The sequence below is a fragment of the Penicillium cosmopolitanum genome (genome assembly GCF_028827165.1).
Source record: "Penicillium cosmopolitanum strain IBT 29677 chromosome Unknown utg000004l:1.0-4361866.0:1.0-4365735.0, whole genome shotgun sequence".
In the NCBI taxonomy this organism is placed as follows: Eukaryota; Fungi; Ascomycota; class Eurotiomycetes; order Eurotiales; family Aspergillaceae; genus Penicillium; species Penicillium cosmopolitanum.
In genome coordinates this window covers 1,716,534-1,738,517 of record NW_026622674.1, presented here as the reverse complement: position 1 = coordinate 1,738,517, position 21,984 = coordinate 1,716,534, and the positions used below count along the sequence as shown (strand labels likewise).

General features: G+C 49.6%; 8 protein-coding genes across 8 annotated transcripts; 6 read left to right on the top strand and 2 right to left on the bottom strand.

Moving 5' to 3' along the window:
• Positions 1–1,575: 1,575 nt before the first annotated feature.
• Positions 1,576–3,263, top strand: gprM (the record flags this gene model as incomplete). Its single annotated transcript, XM_056626714.1, has 4 exons — positions 1,576–1,726; positions 1,831–1,967; positions 2,024–2,152; positions 2,196–3,263. 4 exons carry the CDS (start codon positions 1,576–1,578, stop codon positions 3,261–3,263), a joined length of 1,485 nt encoding a protein of 494 aa, XP_056492509.1.
• A 4,200-nt stretch (positions 3,264–7,463) lies between these two features.
• N7509_002076 (uncharacterized protein) lies at positions 7,464–7,877 on the top strand (the record flags this gene model as incomplete). The annotated part of the gene is made up of 1 exon (XM_056626713.1): positions 7,464–7,877. The coding sequence occupies one exon, from the start codon at positions 7,464–7,466 to the stop codon at positions 7,875–7,877; it is 414 nt and encodes a 137-aa protein (XP_056492508.1).
• A 1,420-nt stretch (positions 7,878–9,297) lies between these two features.
• Positions 9,298–10,404, top strand: N7509_002075 (uncharacterized protein; the record flags this gene model as incomplete). The annotated part of the gene is made up of 4 exons (XM_056626712.1): positions 9,298–9,365; positions 9,458–9,475; positions 9,541–9,761; positions 9,842–10,404. 4 exons carry the CDS (start codon positions 9,298–9,300, stop codon positions 10,402–10,404), a joined length of 870 nt encoding a protein of 289 aa, XP_056492507.1.
• Positions 10,405–11,238: 834 nt separating this feature from the next.
• Positions 11,239–12,153, bottom strand: N7509_002074 (uncharacterized protein; the record flags this gene model as incomplete). The annotated part of the gene is made up of 1 exon (XM_056626711.1): positions 11,239–12,153. The coding sequence occupies one exon, from the start codon at positions 12,151–12,153 to the stop codon at positions 11,239–11,241; it is 915 nt and encodes a 304-aa protein (XP_056492506.1).
• A 1,552-nt stretch (positions 12,154–13,705) lies between these two features.
• Positions 13,706–15,058, top strand: N7509_002073 (putative mitochondrial carrier protein; the record flags this gene model as incomplete). Its single annotated transcript, XM_056626710.1, has 2 exons — positions 13,706–13,918; positions 14,000–15,058. The coding sequence occupies 2 exons, from the start codon at positions 13,706–13,708 to the stop codon at positions 15,056–15,058; spliced, it is 1,272 nt and encodes a 423-aa protein (XP_056492505.1).
• Positions 15,059–16,916: 1,858 nt separating this feature from the next.
• On the top strand, positions 16,917–18,192 carry N7509_002072 (uncharacterized protein; the record flags this gene model as incomplete). Its single annotated transcript, XM_056626709.1, has 3 exons — positions 16,917–16,996; positions 17,130–17,360; positions 17,415–18,192. The coding sequence occupies 3 exons, from the start codon at positions 16,917–16,919 to the stop codon at positions 18,190–18,192; spliced, it is 1,089 nt and encodes a 362-aa protein (XP_056492504.1).
• Positions 18,193–19,006: 814 nt separating this feature from the next.
• N7509_002071 (thiamine diphosphokinase) lies at positions 19,007–20,286 on the bottom strand (the record flags this gene model as incomplete). The annotated part of the gene is made up of 3 exons (XM_056626708.1): positions 19,007–19,825; positions 19,984–20,063; positions 20,172–20,286. 3 exons carry the CDS (start codon positions 20,284–20,286, stop codon positions 19,007–19,009), a joined length of 1,014 nt encoding a protein of 337 aa, XP_056492503.1.
• An 84-nt stretch (positions 20,287–20,370) lies between these two features.
• Positions 20,371–21,600, top strand: N7509_002070 (coiled-coil-helix-coiled-coil-helix domain-containing protein; the record flags this gene model as incomplete). The annotated part of the gene is made up of 3 exons (XM_056626707.1): positions 20,371–20,767; positions 20,916–21,222; positions 21,291–21,600. The coding sequence occupies 3 exons, from the start codon at positions 20,371–20,373 to the stop codon at positions 21,598–21,600; spliced, it is 1,014 nt and encodes a 337-aa protein (XP_056492502.1).
• Between the last annotated feature and the right edge of the window lie 384 nt (positions 21,601–21,984).

The window sequence follows — 21,984 nt, the reverse complement described above, 5'->3', positions numbered from 1 at the left end:
TCGCTCGGATTGGATCTCGGATCTGACGATGAAAGTAAAAGGCACAAAAAAAGCAAGGAAGATGTTTGAGTCATGAGATGCAAGCTATGATGGGGTCCTACGGGCTAACGCTTATCGCGAGGCTGACTGTGTAGGAGTAAGCACGGGACTTGGTTAGTCAGGTGAGGGGAACCTGGAAGGAAAGCCACTAGTCAGGGGAGTCTGCAATCAGAAACCCCCGCGATCGGTGGATGATGAGTGAGTCTGGCCCAGACTGGGCTGGGCTGAGATGAGATGATTGATCTTATCCTACTGAAGGAGAGACATGTCAAATGTCAGAAAAGGTCCGCTGGGAGTGTGATTGGTTAGGGGCAGAACGAATGCCGGGGGCGATCACAGCTGGAGATGGATTCTGGGCGGTGATTGGGTAGATTGGCGCGAAGATCGTCGCGCAGGATTGAAGGTGTGGCCAGTGTACAGCGGGAGAGCTAGGATCAGTGTTGGGATGCTGGTGCAGTGGTGGACTGTTGGAGCCAGGAAATGGCGAATTGAAGGGAGTGTGGGATGTTGGGATCGGGTTCGCCGAGGAGGCGCGGGTTGGATCACATTGAAATGCGCTAGTATAGGTGGTACAGGTACGGTTGACAGGGGACAGGGGTATAGGTGACATTCGCAGGACGGGGAAAGGAACAGGGGACATGAGAGGAACAGGAACACTCAACGGGTGTGGCAATGGAGTACCAGTATTCCAATGATATAGAGTAGTACTCTAGTAGTTAACTTGAATGCATGGGGCTAACCGAGTAAATTAAATCTCCGCGTGGTCGAGAGTCTTTTGGGTCTGGATCGCACTAGTGCAGAATAGGCTAGTATACCCTGGAGCAGAATGAAAAAAAAATGAATCATTTATGGAATGGCAAAAGATCAAAGACATTTCCGCCACTGGTGGGAGTGGTAGTACACTTCCAGTACATTCAATACTCAGTACCTGCATAAGCAGTCCCTGAAGAATAAGCAGTAGACCAGAGTAGACCAGAGTAGACCAGAGTAGACCAGAGTAGACCACTGCAGAGTAGAGAGTAAGAGTACTCCGTACCTTAATTACCACCTCCACAAACTGCCTGCTGCGTACCATGGAACAACAACGGAGGAAGCCATCTACGGCTAATGATCCTGACCAACTGCTGATCTTTGCTCTCCCTGATCAAACACTACCGACAAGGCTCAGATCATCCCCCTGGGCCCCTCCCCTGGGAGTTCGCTTCCAGACTCACACGGTAACAACTCTGGTACGATACAATACGCTTAGCCCAGCAGAGAAAGAAATCCCCGCCAAGGCCCCAAAGTCCATTCAGAATTGACTTCTCGAGGACCGTGGCCTGCCCCACTAGCTGCGTTCGCGTGGGCCGAGATCCACTGCCACTGCCATTGCCATTGTTCTACTCTTCTCAAGGGGACACTATAACTCCTGATGTATACCCCAGTTTACCCACTTCTCTTCTCTTCTCATCCCTCCTCTGCCACCTGCCTACCACCGCGTGAGGTCGTCGCGCGGGCGCTACCATCCATGCCGGGCTTGCCCTCATTACTCCAACCATGTCGCTGAATGGTCTCTGTCCCACTCCTTTCCTACAGGAGTCTCTATTCCCTTCCACCGGTGGATTCACCGACGGTCGATACTGCGAAACCCTCCAAAATGTCACCTGCTGTTTGCCCTGCCCGCTTGCCGACTGGCGATATGCCGATAGTCAGTCTCTCTCTCTCCAGCATCGCCTCGCCTCGCCTCGCATGCTCCCACCCCATCGCGAACCCTTTGCTGACTCAATCACTAGATACTGCGAAAAAGGGTAGATGTCGCCAGTTGGATCAGTGTGGCCATTCTCCCTCTATGCATCTTCCTTCTCGTATCTTACGCCGTCCTTCCCGTCAAATGGACCAACCGCCATTATCTGAGTATCTGCTTTACCTTGGGTATTTGCTGCATGGAGGTAGGCTAGGCCTTGCGACTGTTCTCCCGGAAAACCCCCCCCGCTAACCACCACAGATCGCCTTCATTATTCCCCTCGGCGCCAAACCCAAGCAATGTTACAACGCAATCACCCCCAACGACATGTACACCGATCTATCCTGCGCCTTTTCAGGCGCATTCCTTCTCTTCGGCGGCTGGCTAGTCGTAATGTGGAGTTTCATCCGAACAATCGCCTTCCATCTCCAAGTATGCTGGGAATTCGTCCTCGGCCCAAAATTCATGTGGGGGGGCCTTCCTCTGCGGCTTCGGTATCCCCGCCATCGGACTCACAGTCATGATGATAATCACAGGCGTCTCCTTCCGCTTCGGCGAAATCTGCCATATTAATATCAAGCACGGCGAGCAGGACTACTGGTACCCATTAATCGCCTTCTCCGCCGCAGCTCTCATCTTACAGCTCGCGACAATGGCCTACTGCATACACATCTACCTGCGCTCGCTCTTTGACAAATCCGCCTCGACTACCGACAACAGTTCCGGTATCCCGTCATACACATCCAGCGTCCGCACACAAACAGCCCGCCAGGCCTATCGCCGCGTCAAACGAGTCCTGCAACTCCAATGGCGCGGCGTCGCGCTCGTCCTAATCATTATCGGAAACGTGATCTTCTTCGCAGTCGTCTTCATCGACCTGGACCGCGAGGTCGAACCTACACCGGCAAATATGAAAAAGGCCCTGCCATGGCTAATGTGTCTAATGGAAACGGGCGGTAACAAGAACAAATGCATCAATTACGCCTCATCGCTGGGTCCCAACGAAGCAACCCTCCTCGCAGTCGTTTATCTCCTCTCCCTCGTCGGATTCTGGAACTTCATCCTCTTCGCCCGCCCAACTATGTTCACGGGCTGGCTCGATCTCTGCCGCCGAGGTTTCTCCCGACGAAATGACTTCGTTTCTGCGGATGCAGATCGTTACGATTCAAAGGGCTTTGAAATGCTTACAACTACCTCCGTCAAGGGTCCTGATAATTCGTATCAGTCGTATAATATGCGATCGCCCAGCCCCGCACATATGATGGGTTATGGACCTGGTCACGGCCACGGCCATACCCGGAGCTCCGTCACGAGTCCGGCATTTGACCGTCACGGCGGGGATCAGGACCAAGACCATGACCGGAATGTGCATTTCGGGCAGGAGGCGCGGTATGTGCGTCCTTCTATGAGTTTCAGTGGACCCCGGCCGCCTAGTGAGTCTGCCGCCGGGGGTCGTGATTGGGATCCTTCGACTACGTTTGCGAGGGGTTATGGACGATAGCGATACCCGTTGTGATTAATTATGTCTTTTTTTTTTTCTAACTACTTTCTCTTTTCTTTCTTTTTTTTCTTTCACTACGTACATTTTTGGGGCTGTTTGAAAAATTTTATTTTCGAAAATCTTACGAAAAAATGGTCTAGGGGCGCGCGGAAGAGGAGGCGAACTTGGCGTGTCATCCAGACTACCCTTGTCCAATACCCCCTGTTCTTGTCTCGGAGTTACGGAAAAGAAATGGAAATGGGCGGCGTACGACTGTGACTGACGGTGATGGTGAGTGTGGGTGTGATTGTGACTGGCACGAGTGTGACTTGTCTATGTATATGGATTTACGATTGTCATAATGTGTATGTGTCTTTGGACTTTACTTTACTTTTCTTCAAGCTTTTTCTGTATACTTTCTTGGACAAATGAATGTACGCGTACTTACTACACCACATCCCCATCCATACATACTACGGACTCCTGAAACGAAACATTATTCTTCCCCTCCCAAATCAACTCCAGACCATCCACAACTCAACTCGAACAAAAGAGAATTTCAATCCAAAGCCCAGTCCACTTGAGCCCAAGTGGTCCCTGCTTCATAGCCTGTCCCAACCGACCGGACCGTCTACGACGATCTCAAACGCAACGAACACGGCATCTTGACCCGCCGCACGGATCAGATAGAATACAGCTAGGCAAGGCAAGCTTGTAATAAAAAGTCGAAGAACAAGAGAATAAACGCGAACAGATAGTTACTGTACTCCATACCGTCCAAAGGATACCTACCGTTACCCCTATCGCGTGCACAACAAGGCCCATTGTAACGCAATCGCGGAGGCTGAGTAAAGTACGAGTACGCAAAGGCTAAGTTAACTTGGCGATTCCGCCGATTAAAGACGGGACAGTCCAGTCAGGAGTCAGGACCACCGGCTCTCCTCCCCTCCACTCACCCCACCCATCCCAAACACCAAAGAATTCCCCCACTTCAGTTGAGAATTCTAGACTGAGACAATGTACAAGTATCGTAGTACGCGAATGCAAAAAAGGGCCCATCTAGACGACCCTGAAACAAACCCCAAAGATGTCTTGTCTTGTCTTGTCTTGGTTTGAATTTGGCGTGTCTGAATTAGGTATGGGTACTGTGGATGCCGAACGGGGTAAAAAGGCCGTTCCTGCGTCAGCGTGCCAGCCTCGTTCTCGTTTTGTTTCGTTTCGTTTCGTCTCGACTCGTGCACGGAAAAAGTACCCTGCGTTAGTATTGGTGGACTAACCGTTAGATCGGAACGGGATTGGAGGGGAGCAGGACTAGTACTGTACTACTCCTTGTACTAGTCTGCTAGCCATAGCAAGAATCCACTTCTTCAACGGGTGTTAGGCTAGCGACGCGTGAGAGTGCTAGTGCTAGTGCGGGTTTTAGTAAGTGAGTGCGTGGCTGGCAGGGTCTTGGATGGAGTCTATTAGATTATTTTACTACGAGTATTGACTGCGGCTTATAGTTAGAGGGTTGGCATTGGGTGTCTTGTATGTAGAGAAGAGTATACGGAGGAGAAATGCAGGAGTTAATTGTGGCGATAGGTTGTGGTGAGCTATGAGTATGCCGAGGATTTTACTTGGCTTTGGCAAAGACAAGAGATGAATTGGATTGAATTGAATTGAAATGCATCTACAGTACCGAATTACCTTACAGACAGTAACCAATTGCAATTTTCTACCTACCACCAATCCTACGTAGCTACCATCATTTACCGTATGCGAGTAGATAAACTTATACTTCCCCGCATCACAATCACAATACAGCTCGGCTCATCATGAACTGGTTCAAATTCCAACAACCGAACCGAACCAGTCAATTCCCTCTGAGTACCCATGGATACTTTGTAGATCAGCCCAACCCGTACCATTGACCCCACGGGGAATAGAACGGAGGTGGAATGGGGCCATCCCCATTCCACAACCCCCAGGTACAGATCCCGATGCGATCACAAGCCGAAGCGGGGACACTTCAAATGAAATCGTGCCACTATCCGTAGTACGGAGTACTGTTACCCCATATACCCCATAGCTTTTGACACCGATTGATTAATGGGGAAAACCTACTTTCTTGCCACCAATCACTATATTCGCGTATACGGGATACGGTATAGATTTCTTTTCTACCCTGAAGTCGTTCGTTGCTGTAGCCATGCCTCGGTCGCCGATCACAAGGCTCTATGTATGTAGACCTCCTACCGGAGTGGTACTGGAATGAGAGTTTTCGAAGAACCTTCCTTCCCTTGCCTTGCCTTGCCTTGCCTAGCTTAGTCTAGTTTGGCTTGGATCACCATCGCCAGCCTCCAGTATCTGTCTGTTAATTCCGTGTTCCATTCCCACGTGGAATCGCCAGCTGCTTACGCAGTATAATTTCAATATTAATTTATATTGTACAGGCGAGTTCCGACCGTGGAGATATTGAGTCGTGGCGTCGCGGGGCGAGGCGAGCCTCCTGGCGCTTTCTACATAATGGCTTGCATTGGCAATATATTCAAGTTACTTTTCATACTGCGTGTGAAGGGTGGCGTGGGTTAGGATGATCTAGAAGACGAACTAGCCATGCGGGAAGAAAGTTAACTTGTTTATTAACTTTGGCTTTGACTTTGACTTTGACTTTACTTTTCCGGGTTCCGTGCTGTAACCGAGGCTCCTCCCATGTGATTTTCAATCTAGGAGTATCAAACGTGGCCATTACGAGTAGTTTAGGAGTAACCTAAACCCAATTCTTTTTAGGTTGAATGGTCTGAGCGTTCGGGTTTTTGCTACCTATACATGCCCTTTTTGGATGATCTACGATTGACGTCGTATGTTGAATGGATATTTTACTTTCGTCTTTTCTTTTTATGTACTAGTATTTCTATTCCATATTCTGTTCTGTTGTGTATTGCGTCGTAATTCTGCCGCTGTGTGGTGGCGGTTGTGGGTGCGTGCTAGCCTTGGTTATAGTTCGCGGGGTTCGGCGGGGAGATCATGCCGACTCTTTGGGGAATGATGCATGCGAGCGGTCGAGAATCCGGGGTTGTTTGCCATGTGCGTTTCAGGATTGTTAGGGATGGGCGTTGAGTCATGTTTGGCTGATAAATGCGGGCTAAGATTGATCTGGCTACTATCTCGTAAACACTAGGGCGGTTGAGAAGCAAAGATTCATTGGGAAATTTCAATAGCATGGTTCTAAGACTGTAGTCTCTTGGTTCGTTGTGCTTTGGCAGAGACATGGCTCGATTTATTCTGGTACTATCATTGCTCTCTTCGATACTTGGGTATACCTGTGGGATTTCTCTATTATACTGCCAACTTGCTCTGCTTTGAGCACATGATCGATTACTCTTAGGACGTAGCTTTGAGGAAATTTCAGAGCAAAGTCGTGAAATTGAATTGGATTTTGTGAATTGAATTCGTAAGGCAAGAAATAAAATATTGGCTTGATTGTACCGCAGGCTTCTTTCTTGTACACGTATACACACATGTACGTTCAAGGACTGAAAAGCTCAATTGTCCGGTCTGCTGTTCAGATTTGGAGTCCCATCTCGTAATTTTCTGCATATTCCTTTTATCTATCCCTTCATGGCAAAGGCCTTTATGCCAGAGGGAGTCTTCTATTGCTGTTAACCTGAAATGTTACGGCACTGCTTTGCACGCCTGGTAGATGGTGTCTCTTCTGTCAACACCACCCCCGGACGTCCGCCCCCTTTATTTGGGCATATTCATATAGTAATCTACAAATTCAAAATTTAAAGTCGGTAGAAATTTGGTTCGCTACTAACTTGGAGGTTTCGGCTCCCCTGGAAATCATGAGATTCATACTAGTATCTACTTCCAAGGTTGTCGAGTTTTTAGGAAGTATATATATTCGGCATCTCATCTGAGCAGTAATTTCTACAATCATGGATTATTGCTCTTCGTCCATCAATTTGACCCTCTTCACTTCTACAGGAGTATAATCCGATCTTTACTCCAGTTGCTGGTGCACAACCAACATGAGATACCTCAATCGCGCTTTCAAACTGGCAATCTGCCTTTATGTTGGTAAAAGAAAAAGGGCTATTGGCCTTACTGGCCGGGGGATGATTTTCAGTCGAGGATACCAAAAGCTTCGGCTCTTAGCGTCAGGTGACGAGATTCGCGACTATGTGAAACACTTCATCTCCTCTCTGATCCTTCGCCCGTCATCTCCGCACCATCAAAATGTCTACCCGAGGACGGCCCAATGGCAGCCGCCTCCGCCCAACGACCCCAACAGATCCATCCCTCGAAACTCGCCCTGTGCCACAGTATCGCAACTTTTCTCCGCGATCATTTGGACAAGGTGCTATATCAAATTTGCCATTCCGGCACCTAGACGAGCTAGACGCGGTCTCCGAGTCAGCTGCAGAAACCCCAGAGTACACCGGAGCATTCGATAACACAGCGCGCCGTCTACTCGAAGAAGGACAATTCTACGAGAAACTCTACACTGAAGAACAAGAATGCCTAGGCTGTGACTATACCTGGGGATTCTGGGTTTTCGTCACCGACTATTCTCCCGAAACCCTCGAGAATATCCCACGGGCAATGGAAAACCTCGTCAAGACTGTCGAACGACACTTAAGATCTGAATAAGAAAGTCTATATTGATGAAGTAGTCCGTCGCTTCAAGCTAGACGTGGTTCAAGATGAACAGATCTTCTCCGGTGCCTCGGATGATCGCATCAGAGAAGAATTTAGATCTCAACTTCGGACTCTCCACTCATTCTCTGGCGGTTTTCCATGGCCCCGGCTCGGAATATGGTTTGCTTGGTACTTGAAGGGGAAACAGCTTCGATGCTTGCCAGTCTCGAGTTTGTAGGGGTAGAGAGTGATCGTGATCATCTAGAAGAGTATAAGGCATTTGAAGGCAAGACTATTAAAGCTGTGGATTCTTCGTGGTATCGCCAACCTTTGGAGTGGCGGTCAGATACTAATTCCGTGCATGAGCGCGTGTATCGCGGCGTGGACCAGTGCCCTATTGTTTTCTTGTTTGATCTATATTTTGATTTCACGTTGGGATCCAGCGGTGCTATGAGAGACCTATTCCCTATGCATGACCGATGCTATTGAATGAAAGGCAAACTACGAGTTCAACCGGGTGATGGGCAGATGTCATTCTATGTGAATCGGCACGAGAAGAAAATTTATTAGAGTTCTGAATGAAAAGAAGCCGAAGTTCGTTGGTGATGTCCGGCAATATATCGGTTTCGCTCGGCGGCCCGGTAATGTTCCCGGTAGTCCTCTTTCATCCTTCATCAGTCTCCAAGTTGAACTTGACAGATACTATCTTCCTGTAACTACCCGATCGCCGGTAAGCATGCCGAAGTGATTAGATTCAATGGAAACTGGTTAATTTAATATCCTAGTCTAATCGAATACAAATCTACCGGGGTATCTGGGTGTACCTTGGTAGCTACTATTTGTTCTGATAATGTCGGGTCGAGATAAGGCCACAACTAGCGGTCAAGCCTAAACCCCAATGTTGAGACCACAAGTCCTTTTCAAGGTGCTCGCGGCGATCCGAGTGACCCGGGTCTTGCATATGCATAGCGACAGTTACAGCAATGGAGATCCCAAGAGATCCGAGAAAGTTCCGTGCTTCGAACACCTTAGTGGAGCCGATTGATCTGAAGAGAGAGCAGGTTCTACAGCTGCCTCTCACTTCCACCAGCTATCTGCTAAGCTCTACTCCGTATGTAACTTGCAATTGCATTAGAGCAATCATGATCATGTCCTAGTATACTCCCACTGCCCAGATATAAACTTGGATTGCATCATCCAAGTATCCGACGTCACCGCGGCAGAAGGCGGAGAGGGCGCTTAGCTCCCGAGCTGGAAAGCACAGGTAACACACAACTTCATCCCCGCTCCCCAGCCTCCTTCACGACCTCTTTTTTTTCTTCATTCGTGTCCTCTCTTCTTCCTTGCTATCCTCTCTACCTAGGCTCGCTCTACTCTGATACTTCATATCTACTCTCCCTTCCCCCCCGACACCTCCTAAAGAGTCTCCTTCATGGCTCCTCCTCCTTCCGCCAACCTGCCTCTGGTCGAGAGGCTCAAAGCTCTGGCCCAGACCCTGCAGTAGGTTTTTTTTCTATCCCTAGCTTAGATCATGCAGATGCGTGAAGCTTCAATGGATGCTGTTTCAGTGCTGACCCAATCTCTTTCTGCAGGTTTGCCTGGTTTGTCGGGTACGTCGACCTTTGGATCTCATCGACAATCGCATGTGGAATTTAGAATCACTGACCGGATTTAGACACTTGACGCTCCTCATCTCGGTTCTCCGCTACTCCCTGTCCTTTATCACTTTCAACTTCTACTCCTCGTGGGCCGTTTTCTCTTATCGCCTTGCCTTCGTCTCCGCCGCCGTCACCTATGGAATCGTCGTTTACAAGGGCCACTTTGCCCGCGGTGTGCAGGGAAGTGTCCCTCAGATCGTGACCAAGCTGATCTCCGATGAGAACGTGCAGTACCTGGGTGAGTTTGCGCTTTCTTCGGCGATATCCGCTCGCATGTGAAAGAACCAGACAAACTCATTTGATATATCTCTCTCATAGGCATGGCTCTCGTCTGGCTGTACTCCCGCCAGCTCATTCTCGCCCTTCTGCCCTTCAGCGTCTACTCCGTCTTCCATGTGGCCACCTACAGCCGCATGTACCTGATCCCGACTCTCCAGCCCCAGGCCCAGGCCCAAGGCGCCAGCCCTACCTCCCCCGGCTCCCCCAACTCCAAGCCCGCCGGCAAGCAGAGCGCTCTCGCCGAGACTGTTGGCCGTTTCATCAAGCAGTACTACGATGCCAGCATGGGCGTTGTTGCCAGCCTTGAGATCGCCCTGTTGCTCCGCCTGGTTCTGTCCGCTGTCACTTTCTCCAAGGGCAGCTGGGTTCTGCTGATCGTCTACCTTTCCTTCTTCCGCGCCCGCTACGCCCAGAGCTCCTTCGTCCAGCAGGCTGTTCGTCAGCTCGTCGCCCGTGCTGATGCATCCATCTCCCACCAGAGCACTCCCCCTCAGGTCCGCCAGGGCTGGGAGGGCTTTAAGGGTGTCGTGCGCAAGGGATACGAGGCTACCGATATTACCCGCTACATCTCTGGATCTACCGCTGCCAAGAAGCCGCAGTAAATGACTGCGAGAGAGAGCAGAGGTGATTGGCTGGGCACTGTCTATGGGAATGGAGTTGGTCAATGTCTTTTGAACATGGATAGTTGCAGCCAGTCAAGTCTTGGAATTGGATATTGGAATTGGATATTGGAATTGGAACTCGCAATGAAAGGCAGTGCCACCAAGAGAAAATGATGAGATCCGTGACTGTGAAAGCCTGGGCTCGGTTCACCTGAAGGAGGCCCCGGCTTCGAAAATCCCCAGTTTATGAAAGGAGAGAGTGAGAGATGTGGAGCAGTGAATTGAACGAATTGTGTGTCAGTATGGAAATGTGGAGATAGTCTCTGTAGAAAGAGGCGGACGGGTATGATCGATCCCGTCCATGATGAAGCTATACGCAACGCAACGCCATGCCCTTTGTTTATTTTTTATTTATTTTTCTTTTGTCCTCTTTGTCTCTAGAAACTCGCGAAGCATTGTTTTCTGTATCTGTCTTAACTTGGTTGCAATCGACTTTCGGAATTTCACAATAACGAAGTCTGTATTTGCGGATATGCCAAAGCTCTTGAACTAAGCTGTAGTTGGTATCCTTTGACAGTTTAGCTTGGCTTTGGCTACGCCACACATTTAATTCGCTAGATGTGGTCAGTAAAATAAATGCGCCTGTAGGTGAAAATTGATGCCAGCGGGCATTGCATTCTAGTTCCTATCTTCTACTTCTGGACTAACTAGCAGATCCCTCGCTGTGGAGTGGAGAATCGAGCACATCTCGAACTTGAGTTGTTTTTGTCAACGCTGTGTGTGATATCGTACCGCCAGTTTTCCCATAGAAATCAATCTACACAGGATAACTGACTAAAATTCACGAGGCCAGCCTTCCAGCCGATCAATTGGCACGATCCAAGTCGGGCACCTGTCAAAGAGATGCACCCACTCGTCCGGCTTGCTTCCATCACCGATGTATTTCATGGTCCTTTTGTAACTCTTGCTCTTCAAAAGGGCAAAATTACACTCCCAAAGTTCCTCCTCGGACATGACATATTCCGAATCCTCATACCCGTTATTGAAACACTCGCGGGCATCCAGGTTATCAGGGAGCCCATAGTTCTCTTCAGTAGAATGCCTATCCTTGAAAAAGTCGACAGGGTCCAGACCAGCTCCGAGGTTGATCCATCGTGTGATAGTGATACATTTAACTTCGCATCCATCATCGTCAACAAACCTGCGAGCCTTCAGCCGGCAAACCGAGTCGCAGAAGCGGCATCTTTCCTGGTAGTACTCCCTAGTTCCTTCACTGGAGTTGTTTATGAAGGTTGCAAGATAAAATTGAGCGAGTCCCCCATAGTCATCAAAGAGCGTTTTGGCCATTATTCCGTGGCAGTATGCGACGGGTCGGTCGGTGATCCATTCAATGCATTCTGTCCCGGTCTTTAGCATTCCTATAAGCTGAAACCTTAGGCACAAGCTGGGTTCTGATTCAGAGTCGTGAGATGCATAGCCCTGCGAAGTGCCGCCAGGAACCGGGAAGTAGATGCGTGCTTGGATGGAAAGCAGATCAATGTTCTTCATCCTATCATAAGCTTCCGAGGTAGTCCGTTCTGGTTGTTTGCTTCGGACCCAACTTGGGAACCATTCCTGGACAATGAGCTGGTGCAGAAACGATGGCGAGGTGCCATATTGCGGGCCCTGTCTGAATCTTCTCATCACAGTAAACACATGTTCAAATTTGAGGCCATATCGGTATGGTGGTGAAAGATTCACGTGAATCATGCCGTAGTCACCTATGCGGAGGTCTTGGGGCGGCAGAAGCCTTTCCTAAAGGCGCAGCTGTCCTGTGTCAAAACGTGGGATGTATCGGGGTAGATCGCGAGAAAGTGTCATCAAAAACCTCATGCGCTCGTTGTTGACCCCGGGATTACCTTCAGAGACTTGTTTGATGTCATCTTTGAACGCCCCTCGCTCGCTCGGGGATGCAAGGAGCTCAAAGAGGCCTTTGTTACATAGAGATAGACATGCAACGTCCTCAGGGGGTAGAAGATCAAGAATAATCTCGAAAATTTCCATTGGGAGGTCGGTTAAATGGCATCTTGCCATTCCAATTTGCTGATCAGTCATGTCGACCATCTGGGCCCGTTAGCATCACTCATACCGAGACAGTGGAAGTGAGAAGAAGTCACGCTTACTTGAAGCCGGAGTGTTGATAGGGAAGCCTCTTGAGCCGTGAAAGAAAGATTCGATTTTCAGGTGATGGAGTTGGGGATAAGGATTGTTGAGGATGGGGAGATGTGAAGGGGGAGAAGTGAGGTAGGATGTGAAGGGAAGATTCGAAGGGGAATACTAGATATTCACCTCGACAAACGGATCTCAAGTCAACGCTCCACCTAGAAGGATGTCCTCGGCATATACCATGCTGGAATTAAAAATAGCCACGGTCTTGTAGCATTATACCTTCCAGTGACTATATTTATCTAATTAACTTGAACTTGAACCGAGTATAATATTATTGGACAGATCAGCGGCTGGTGCTTACTATTATAGAGAAATACATCCTTCCTATTAATTGTACCGTACTTGTGTAATTAGTAAAAGGTAGAGTATAGTTAGATAGACACGGAATGGGGCAATTTACAGAACGTTCTTCCAAAATGAAATCTCCTATCTAAAAGAGAAAAGAAGTCTCAAGTAAAAGTGACAAAGAAAACGGAAGAAAAATACATGTTCTAAGTGTTTGGTTTAGGATCCTGATAGTATGCCGTAGAGAATGCGCTGGAGGTTGTGTCAGGAGCACAACTACTAGGCCATAAAATTGGCCAAATCTTGTCGTTTTCTGAGGGTGTTCGATGTGTGATATCGTTCGTATTTTCGTGCATCTGGCTTTTTATCGGGGTTGCTGTATTTGAAAAGTCTTTGCTAATGTTGGAATATGCATTGGCATTGCAATTCTCACGCAATAGCATACCTAAAGGGCCATGGATGCAGATGGAAGTACATGGGAAGTATGGAAAGTTAAAGTTGGCGGCTCTTGTGTCATTAGTCATCAACCATGATGACGCAGTTTCTGCCTGAGGCGTCAAGGCGGTGTTTTCTTTTTCTCCGCCCGAAAGTCAAATTCAAAATTGGTGATTGAGCGAATTATTGTTTCGGACTCGGAGATTCGATGACATTCATCTTCCAGCTTAACCCCCTCACCCCCGTCTTTGTCGTCACTCTTTAGACCTCTTCCTATTCCACCGGGGGTGCTTCTTTCTTTTCAAGGCATCCCCTCCATACCCCCTCCCTTTGGCCCCGATCGTCGCGGGAGCCCAGCATCTCGGCCCTTGCCATGAGCCTGACCTCGCGAGTCTTCGGGCTGTTCTCGACAACAGCGAACTCCGACCCAGCGGCCACCAATTCGACCGACTTGTCCACTTCCACTACCCACCTCCCACCTTCATCGATATCCGGTCACAAGAATGAGGTGACCTCCGGCGCATCCCGACATGCCCAGAGCAGCACGATGTTGGAGGAGGAAGAACCCCGTCCGCCGTACCTTCATGTACGACCAATCCCTAGCGGCAATACTGCGGTGCACAACAATCTCAATCCTGACAAATGCTAATGCGATATCTTTCTATAGGCGATGCTGGCAGGCGGAATCGGAGGCTCATGTGGCGATATGCTGATGCATTCATTGGATACCGTCAAGACCAGGCAGCAGGGCGATCCGACCTTCCCACCTAAGTACACGTCGATGGCCTCCTCATATTCAACAATTTATCGCCAAGAAGGATTTGTCCGAGGTCTATATAGTGGTGTGACGCCCGCTTTCTGGGGGTCCTTCCCAGGCACAGTGATCTTCTTCGGAGTCTACGAATTCACAAAGAGACTTATGTTGGATTCGGGGATAAATCCCAGCCTTGCGTATCTTTCCGGTGGTTTCTTCGCGGATTTGGCTGCGTCGGTGGTTTACGTTCCGTCCAAGGTTCTCAAGACCCGACTTCAACTGCAAGGCCGATACAACAACCCCCACTTCAATTCGGGATACAACTATCGCAGCACGGGTGATGCCCTCCGAACCATCGTCCGCCAGGAGGGCTTTCCTGCCCTCTTCCACGGCTACAAGGCCACCATCTTCCGTGATCTACCTTTCTCCGCGCTGCAATTCGCATTCTATGAACAGGAGCAAACGATGGCCAAGGAGTGGGTTGGCAAGCGAGACATTGGTTTAGGACTGGAGATTGCGACTGCCGCTACTGCCGGTGGTATGGCTGGAGTGATCACCTGCCCCTTGGATGTTGTCAAAACCCGCATCCAAACGCAAAAGAATATCCCAGATAGCCCCTCGAGTTCATCGGGTGCGAAACACTCCCACGACCACGCACCCAAAGAAAGTCCTCGACCTCACGCGCCAGGTTCATCACATTCCCAAAGTTCACGCTCACACTCCCGACCGATTTCGACCTCCTCCCCTTCAACCTCAGTGCCAGCCCCCGGGGCTCCTCGATTAGATACATCCTCGGTATTCACCGGGTTGAAAATGATCTACCGAACCGAGGGACTTGCGGGGTGGTTCCGGGGCGTGGGCCCGCGCGGTGTGTGGACCAGCATTCAGAGCGGAACCATGCTGGTCATGTACCAGTATCTGCTCAAACAACTCGAGGCATACCATGGCGTAGAGGACTGGTCTCCTCTGTGATTGAAGCATGAAGCATGAAGCATCAAGCATACTTCACTCTCTGCATTAACCGGCTTTCATTCGGGTGGCGTTATTTTGGGATCCATTGTATTCTCTTTTTTTGGATCAGGGCGGAAGAAGGAGGAGCCATATTTTGTTTTTGCGCGTTGTACATCACCAGCTCCCATCCTTGTTCTTGTGATAGACTAGACGGGCCACACAACCCACCTGTACCATACTACTCTCAGCTACATGAAACCTGTATAAATAATTATATTACTGTTAAGTTCAAGTTCCCATTGTCGATATAAAATATACACAGTGCCTTGGAGCAAACGAATGGAGAGAGTGGGTTGAATCTTGGAATACGAATATCTCATACCCAGGTAAACGATGCATCGCAATCTTGGAAGAAAGAGCAGCACGACTCCCACCGAAAATACTGATCAACATAGTACTACTAGTAGCTATCATGTCTGAGATTGCTGGGTGGTCGTCATTCAACTTGTTCGCTACTAGTACCTAGGCAGAATACATTTCCAGCGTGACGGTGTTCCGATTTCCGATTTAGATTGGTAAATTGGAAGAATCACAACAGTATAGTAAACATGGACCTTCGCAGATATGGTCCTGACGTTGGTCAACAGTTTTCAAGGTGTTCGATTCTGTCCGCAAAACTCGTACTCCCATTTCTTTTGTGAAGTTCGTGCCATTCAATCTCCTCGGGGGTTTAATTGCTTTGGGTCTTCTCGAGTCGTAGGGTCTGCGTTCGAGCCCTATACGTATGATCTCTCCTGGTGTTGGGCTTTGGGGGACACTAGTCCCAAGGGACTCGTGAGGAGGCACTTCTAGTTCCTTCGACAAAGCCTGAAAAAGACTATGAAGATTAATATCATCACCTATTCTCGTCCCATAAGCTCGACCAAACCCTGCAGTTTGGAAGGGGTGCCGCTTTCCGAAATCCGCTTTGATCAAAGCGAGACTTTTTCTGGCGCGCTGATGCTGCCGTGACTCGTGGTAATATGGTCTTTGTATATGCCCGCACCGCTAAAGCAAGGCTAGGGCCTCCGTCCTGCGGACTGCTTTTGGCGTTTCGGTGATGACATTTCATCAAGGTCTTCTTCTAGTAGTTCTCTTTGACCCTCTAGGATATTCAACTTTTATTTTGCGTTTCTCGTGCTGAGAAGTAACGCATCGAGTTCAGCTGGAAACTCGGCGAGTGTGAGATTATTGCCATCCTGGGCTTCGACAAGTCCATCGCGAGCAGCTTGAATGTAGGCTAGGTCGCATTTGTATTCCTTGATTCTCTCTTCAAGGAACTTGAAGAAGGAGACTGATAGACTAGCCTCGATGCTTGTAGATATGTGGGTCAAGGTAATTCGAACTTCTTGATTGTACTAGTAGACTTCTGGCATTTTTCAGAGGATTTAGGAAAGAGTAACCATGGATGATACGTGGTTGGAGTGGATCACATGATCCACAGCGTAGGGAGATCACCGTACATGACACCTGGGGATATGTATTATATTACGGATATTCCTCCTTTGGAACTAATAGGTACTAGTCAAATAAATTTAATAAATTCAATCAATACTCGCAATACCCATTTTGCACCTTAAACTGGCAAACATAGTATGCTACTCCGTATTGATGACTTCATTCTCGTGAGGAATCCCCAAACGCGCTAGCGTGTTTTGTTTTGGCGATCGCGCGTAAACAAGCCAACCGCCCCCCCCAGTCCAATCCACTTCAATCCAATCCCCAATTCCCCTCCTTGCATCTCCACGCTCCCCTCCTCTAATATCTACCTTTTTGCCTCGCGCATTGGTCCACTTTACCATTACTTCTGGCGGGTTTTCATCCTATTCAATATTTCACTATGTCCAGTGGCCTCCCCACCCTCAACCGGCTGCGCAAGCCGGAGCTAGTTGAGATCGCCGAGCGAACCAAGCTCACCGAGTATGTTGATGTTGATGTTTACCATTCAATTGCCTCTGTCGCGCACGCGCGCAATCCCGAAATTCCGATCAAACGATACCGTAGTATCTTTACCTGAACTCTATGGCTAATCATCTCATCTTCTGTATCACAGCATCTCCGATTTAAACAAGGGCGATCTCGCCGTCGCGCTGGACAAGCACCTCAGCGATAACCAAGCCACTCTATCTAACGACAAGAAGCTCGCCGACTACTTCAAGCGCCTAGCTGCGCCCGCTCGCGGAGAATCCCCCGTCAAGCGCGAACCCAGAGTTGAGCTCGCCACCCCCGCGTCGGAGAAGAAGACGCCTGGTCGCAAACCCAAGCAACGCGAGACTGCAAGCAGGTAAGAACAGAACCCATCCCACCTCTGCCAAGCCTGTCGCAAACCATTAACAAGCCGCGACAGCGAGTCCGAAGATGCTGCCAAATCCCCCGCATTCAAGACTCCCTTGAACAAGGCGCAGGCCTCAGTCGCACGCTCCTCATCGCGCGTGCGATCCGTCATTGAATCCACAACTCAACAGCTACCCCCATCCCCGGCCATCGTGACCGACGCAATTGACCGCCAAACAGCGCGTATGCGCGAAGGTCTCGAGACGGCATGGACAGACTCGGGTGTTGTGGAGTACCAGCATGCCTTGCGCTCCGCGCTAAGCAGCCTCAAGGCCGTCGAAACCATCGTTCTCCTCCTCGAGGGCGGAAGTATGCTGAAAGAGCTGGTTCCATTGCGCTATCTGACTACCACCCCCGCAGTTGACGCGATTCACCTCCCTTCACTTCCGATCAAGGTTCCCGATCTGTTCGTCCTGTTGAGCGGGTCGTTCTGGGCTCCGTTCACGCTGTGGCTGCTGTCTGGTCTGATCCTGCCTTTGATCGCGGCTTACTTTATTAATCTGAGCTATCAAGCTGCTACCGGTGGTTCCGGTGCGCGTCGTAGTCGTTCTTCGTCCGCTGCGGCTGATCGCGCGAGCTTTGATCCGCTTACGTTCAATATTGCCAAGGCTTTGCTTGTTTACAAGGTTTATGTTGACCACCTTGGCTTCTTTGATTTGTTCAGTCACTATACCATCGCCAGGGTTAACGCCTCTGTGCCCGGTGGCTGGGGTGGTATGTTGACTGGTACCGCTATTGGAGTCATTGGAACTCTTTACGAGGCTATTTTGCACCGCCAATAGCTCGTGTGAGGTACTGTTGGTTGGTGCTGGATAAACGGGTTGTTATTACTTTCGTCTGCCTCGGGGCTGTACAGGAGGTCGAGCTGGGCTTGCAGACTGGGATGAGAGGTTTTTTTCTGTTATGGTAGTGCGCTGGATGTGAATCTGCTTTTTGTTTTGTTTTTTTCGCCCTATGTTTCACGTGTTTTGAAAGCCCCCTCTCCCAAGGGTCGTTGTCTGCTACTCTTTTATGCACCACTCTGGTTCTATCAGGTTCAGACTGGTTTCTCTGTTGGATGATATCCTCTTGTTTCTTTTGAAGGCGTGTCGTGGGTTTTCTCCTGTCCTCGCCGTGACCTTATGCCACGTTTACCTTATGTTTCCTGCGAATTAATGCGCCACAACGAGTTTTTGGTTCGAGTGTTAGTGTTTGGGATATGCGACGATTCGATATGCGATATGCGATATTTGCTTCTTATTCTTCTTCTATGGTTTTTTCCCCCTTCGAGTTTTCTTCATGCTCCCTTTATTACATTCTTGGTCTCTCGTTTCAGCCAGAGAAGGCGCCTGGGTTTGGGGTTCTTAGTATTCTGGTCTTGGTTTAGGTTTTTGGAGGTCTCCTCTGGTAATGCGTTTGGAAGTACTTTATTTCATTTAAGTTTTCTTTCTCCCTTCATCGAGTCTATGGGATACCTAGTAGGAAGGTAGGGGTATCAATGAGCAAAGTATTGTAAATATTCAAGAGATTTTGTCTTTCCACATTACATCGTATCACTTCGCCTCGCGTTGAACAGACATGGCTCATATAATACCTCTTAGCTCGTAACTATTAACCTCAACGTTTCAATCTCTCCGCCAATTCCACCGTGAATAGCACCGGAACCGACGTCTCGACCGATACCACGTCAGCACGAATATGATTGCTAGTCGAAAGCTGTCCTCCAATCTCAGTATGCCAGTCCTCCACATCCCATTCAAAACCATGTGTGGTAATCGATGCTGGTGCCGAGAGTGGGATAATACCGATATTCTCTTCGAACAGATATTCCGGAGAATCATCGGCACTGTCAGTCTCCGTGGCGGAGCCTTGGTCCTGGTCCTGATTCTGGACCCGCTTTCGTTTCCGTGATTCAAGCGCGTCATCGCATTCTGATTGCTGGATATCAACCTGGGGACGTTTCGTGGCCGGCGTATGGATTATATTCTTCCCCTTCTGTAGAACGAATGTGATGCTTTCTTCAGAGACGAGGTAGAGATTACCGCCAGAAGCTTGGTTTGGCTTCGAGCTTGAGTTTGAGCTTGTGTTGATCTCCTTATCTTGGCTCGAGTCCTGTTGAGATTCGCGTAGTTCACGCTGCGTCTGCGTCATCATGTATAAATGGTGGATTTGCGAGAATGCTTGGTCGACACGACCGCCAAGACCGCCCAGGATAACCATTTCCAATGTCGAGTTTGCGTTCAGGCTGGGGGTTTTTGCCTGCTTGCGGGGAGATGCGATGATCTCTGAAGCGTGTTCGTTGAGATATTTCAGACATTTGGTGAAGTCTGTAGAGTATTGGTCTGGATCTTTATTGATTGGAACATCAAGCTTTTCATAGTGCTCCTTTACTGCTGGCTTAAGAGAATCCAAGTCACCCATTATCCTGTCTGGGAGCTGATAGTATGAAGGGTCAGTTTTTATATGTGGTGATGTGCCAAGATATATGTCTCTGGAGAGTACTAGGATACATCAAGCTCAAAAGTCTTGAGTGAATCCTTTTCATCCAATTTGTTTCAGATCGGACGAGTGTTGCCCTTGCAGAAAAAACTTACAACTGTAGATTCTTTCCCATGATGCTTCAGCATGTCATATAGACGGTTTGCCCCGCCATCAGCACAGATGATGTAGGAAGCTGCGAGATATTAGATCTTGTCGACTGAAAATGCGAAAACCCTTCATATTACCCGCAATGCTTATGCGTATTGCTAGGATGAATCGGGAGCTAGGGCTATTTGCTCACCATGTTCACTTAATACCCCAAAGGCCGTTTCGTTGATTGGCTGGTTCAACACCAGCAAGGCATATGGCGAGGCATGAGCACCTGGACGAAAGAACTGGCTAGGATCCCACTCCATGATACAATGATAAGGAGTAGTTCCTATTCCCCCCCTCCGCGTAGTGTAGAAAACCGCCGAAGCTTTGTGTCTCTCAGTGTAGAAATGGCCTGGAAAGATGTTGCCGCAGCGGGAGCCAACGTGACTGGTGCACGACTGGCGCGGCCGCCAACCTCAGGCCGAAATCCCGAAATCCACTCTTCTTCCACCAACTTCTCCGTTCCGCTTCCTCCTCCCGCTCCCTCCCTTCCTGCGTCCTCTGGAGGTGCTTCGCGGTCTCAATTCACATCTCACTCGCTTCACCTCATCATGTTTCGCCCCGCCGTACGAGCGCTCGCCCGCGCACCCATCGCCGCGCCCTGTGGCCCAGCCAGCAGACGATTGATAAGCACCGGTCCTACCAAGTCGAGAAGCTGGAAGAACACCGTCCTCCGACTTGGTCTGGCTGGTGGTGCGATCTACTACTACAACACTAGCAGCGCATTCTCCAAAGAGCCCCAATGTATGTTCTCCGCGGCAGGCCCTTCCCTTCCTCCATGCCCGGCACCCGGGATGCGGACGAAAACCGAGCCCGGATAATCGCATCCCGGCGCCAATGGCTTATTTGATTTATTCGAACCCTTGTACTAACGACGGTCTGCGCAACATAGTCTCCATCCTCGCCAAGACCCAACAAGACAATGCCAACGCCTCGTCCGAAACCCTCGACTCCATCACCCCGAAGATCCGCGAAGAGCGAGCCGCAGCCCGAAAGGCTAGCGTGAACCCGGAAGAGCTCGAGAAGGAGGCTGGCCAAGAAGCCGCTTTCAACCCGGAGACTGGCGAGATCAACTGGGACTGCCCGTGCCTGGGTGGTATGGCGCATGGTCCTTGCGGAGAGGAGTTCAAGGCCGCGTTCAGCTGCTTCGTGTACTCGGAGGAGGAGCCCAAGGGCATTGACTGCATTGAAAAGTTCCAGTACGTGTTGAAGATCTGATATAAAGTCGTTGGACTGGGGCCGAAATCATATACTAACTAGATTGTAGGGGCATGCAAAATTGCTTCCGCGCACACCCCGATGTGTACGGTGCCGAGCTGGAGGACGAGGAAGCTGAGGCTGCTGAGGCCGGTGCTCCTGCTCCCCCTGCCTCTTCCGAGCAGCCCCCTGCTGCCGCCGCCGATATCGATGCCGCTTCCCAAAACGAGAATAAGCACTACAGCGCCCAGGAAGCCAACGCCGAGGTGAAGGCCGTTGAAGCCGAGAAGGTCGACGTCACTGAGCCCGAAGTTTTGGTTCCCAAGGCTGCTCACGATGCCGAGACCAAGAACCAGGAGGCCCAGAAGACTGAGAACTGAGTTAATGTCTGATTCTCAAAGTTTCTCAAAGTTCTTCTTGGCCCCACCCGAAGAGGTCGGCATACCGCAAAGTCCGGTTTAACGGGCTAGCCTCTGCTTTCTCTCTCTCCTCCACGATGCAAATGGGGCTCTATCGAGATCGGGGGTGTGTATTATATAAAAGTCCCCTCGCCGTCTCCCCGATTTCAAATCTCCGCTACATCTTCTCTCCCATGATCTTTCCAGCATATTCATTCCCCCGTTCTGCGCTCCTATGTCTTTCATCTTTTCTCGAGTGTAACTTAGACTATTGTATTGATATGCTCTGTGTTCCCGCCTGGTTTTGGACTCCAAAACAGGGGAAATAGAATAGACTTGTTGCATTATGATTTCCGGTCCAGGTTG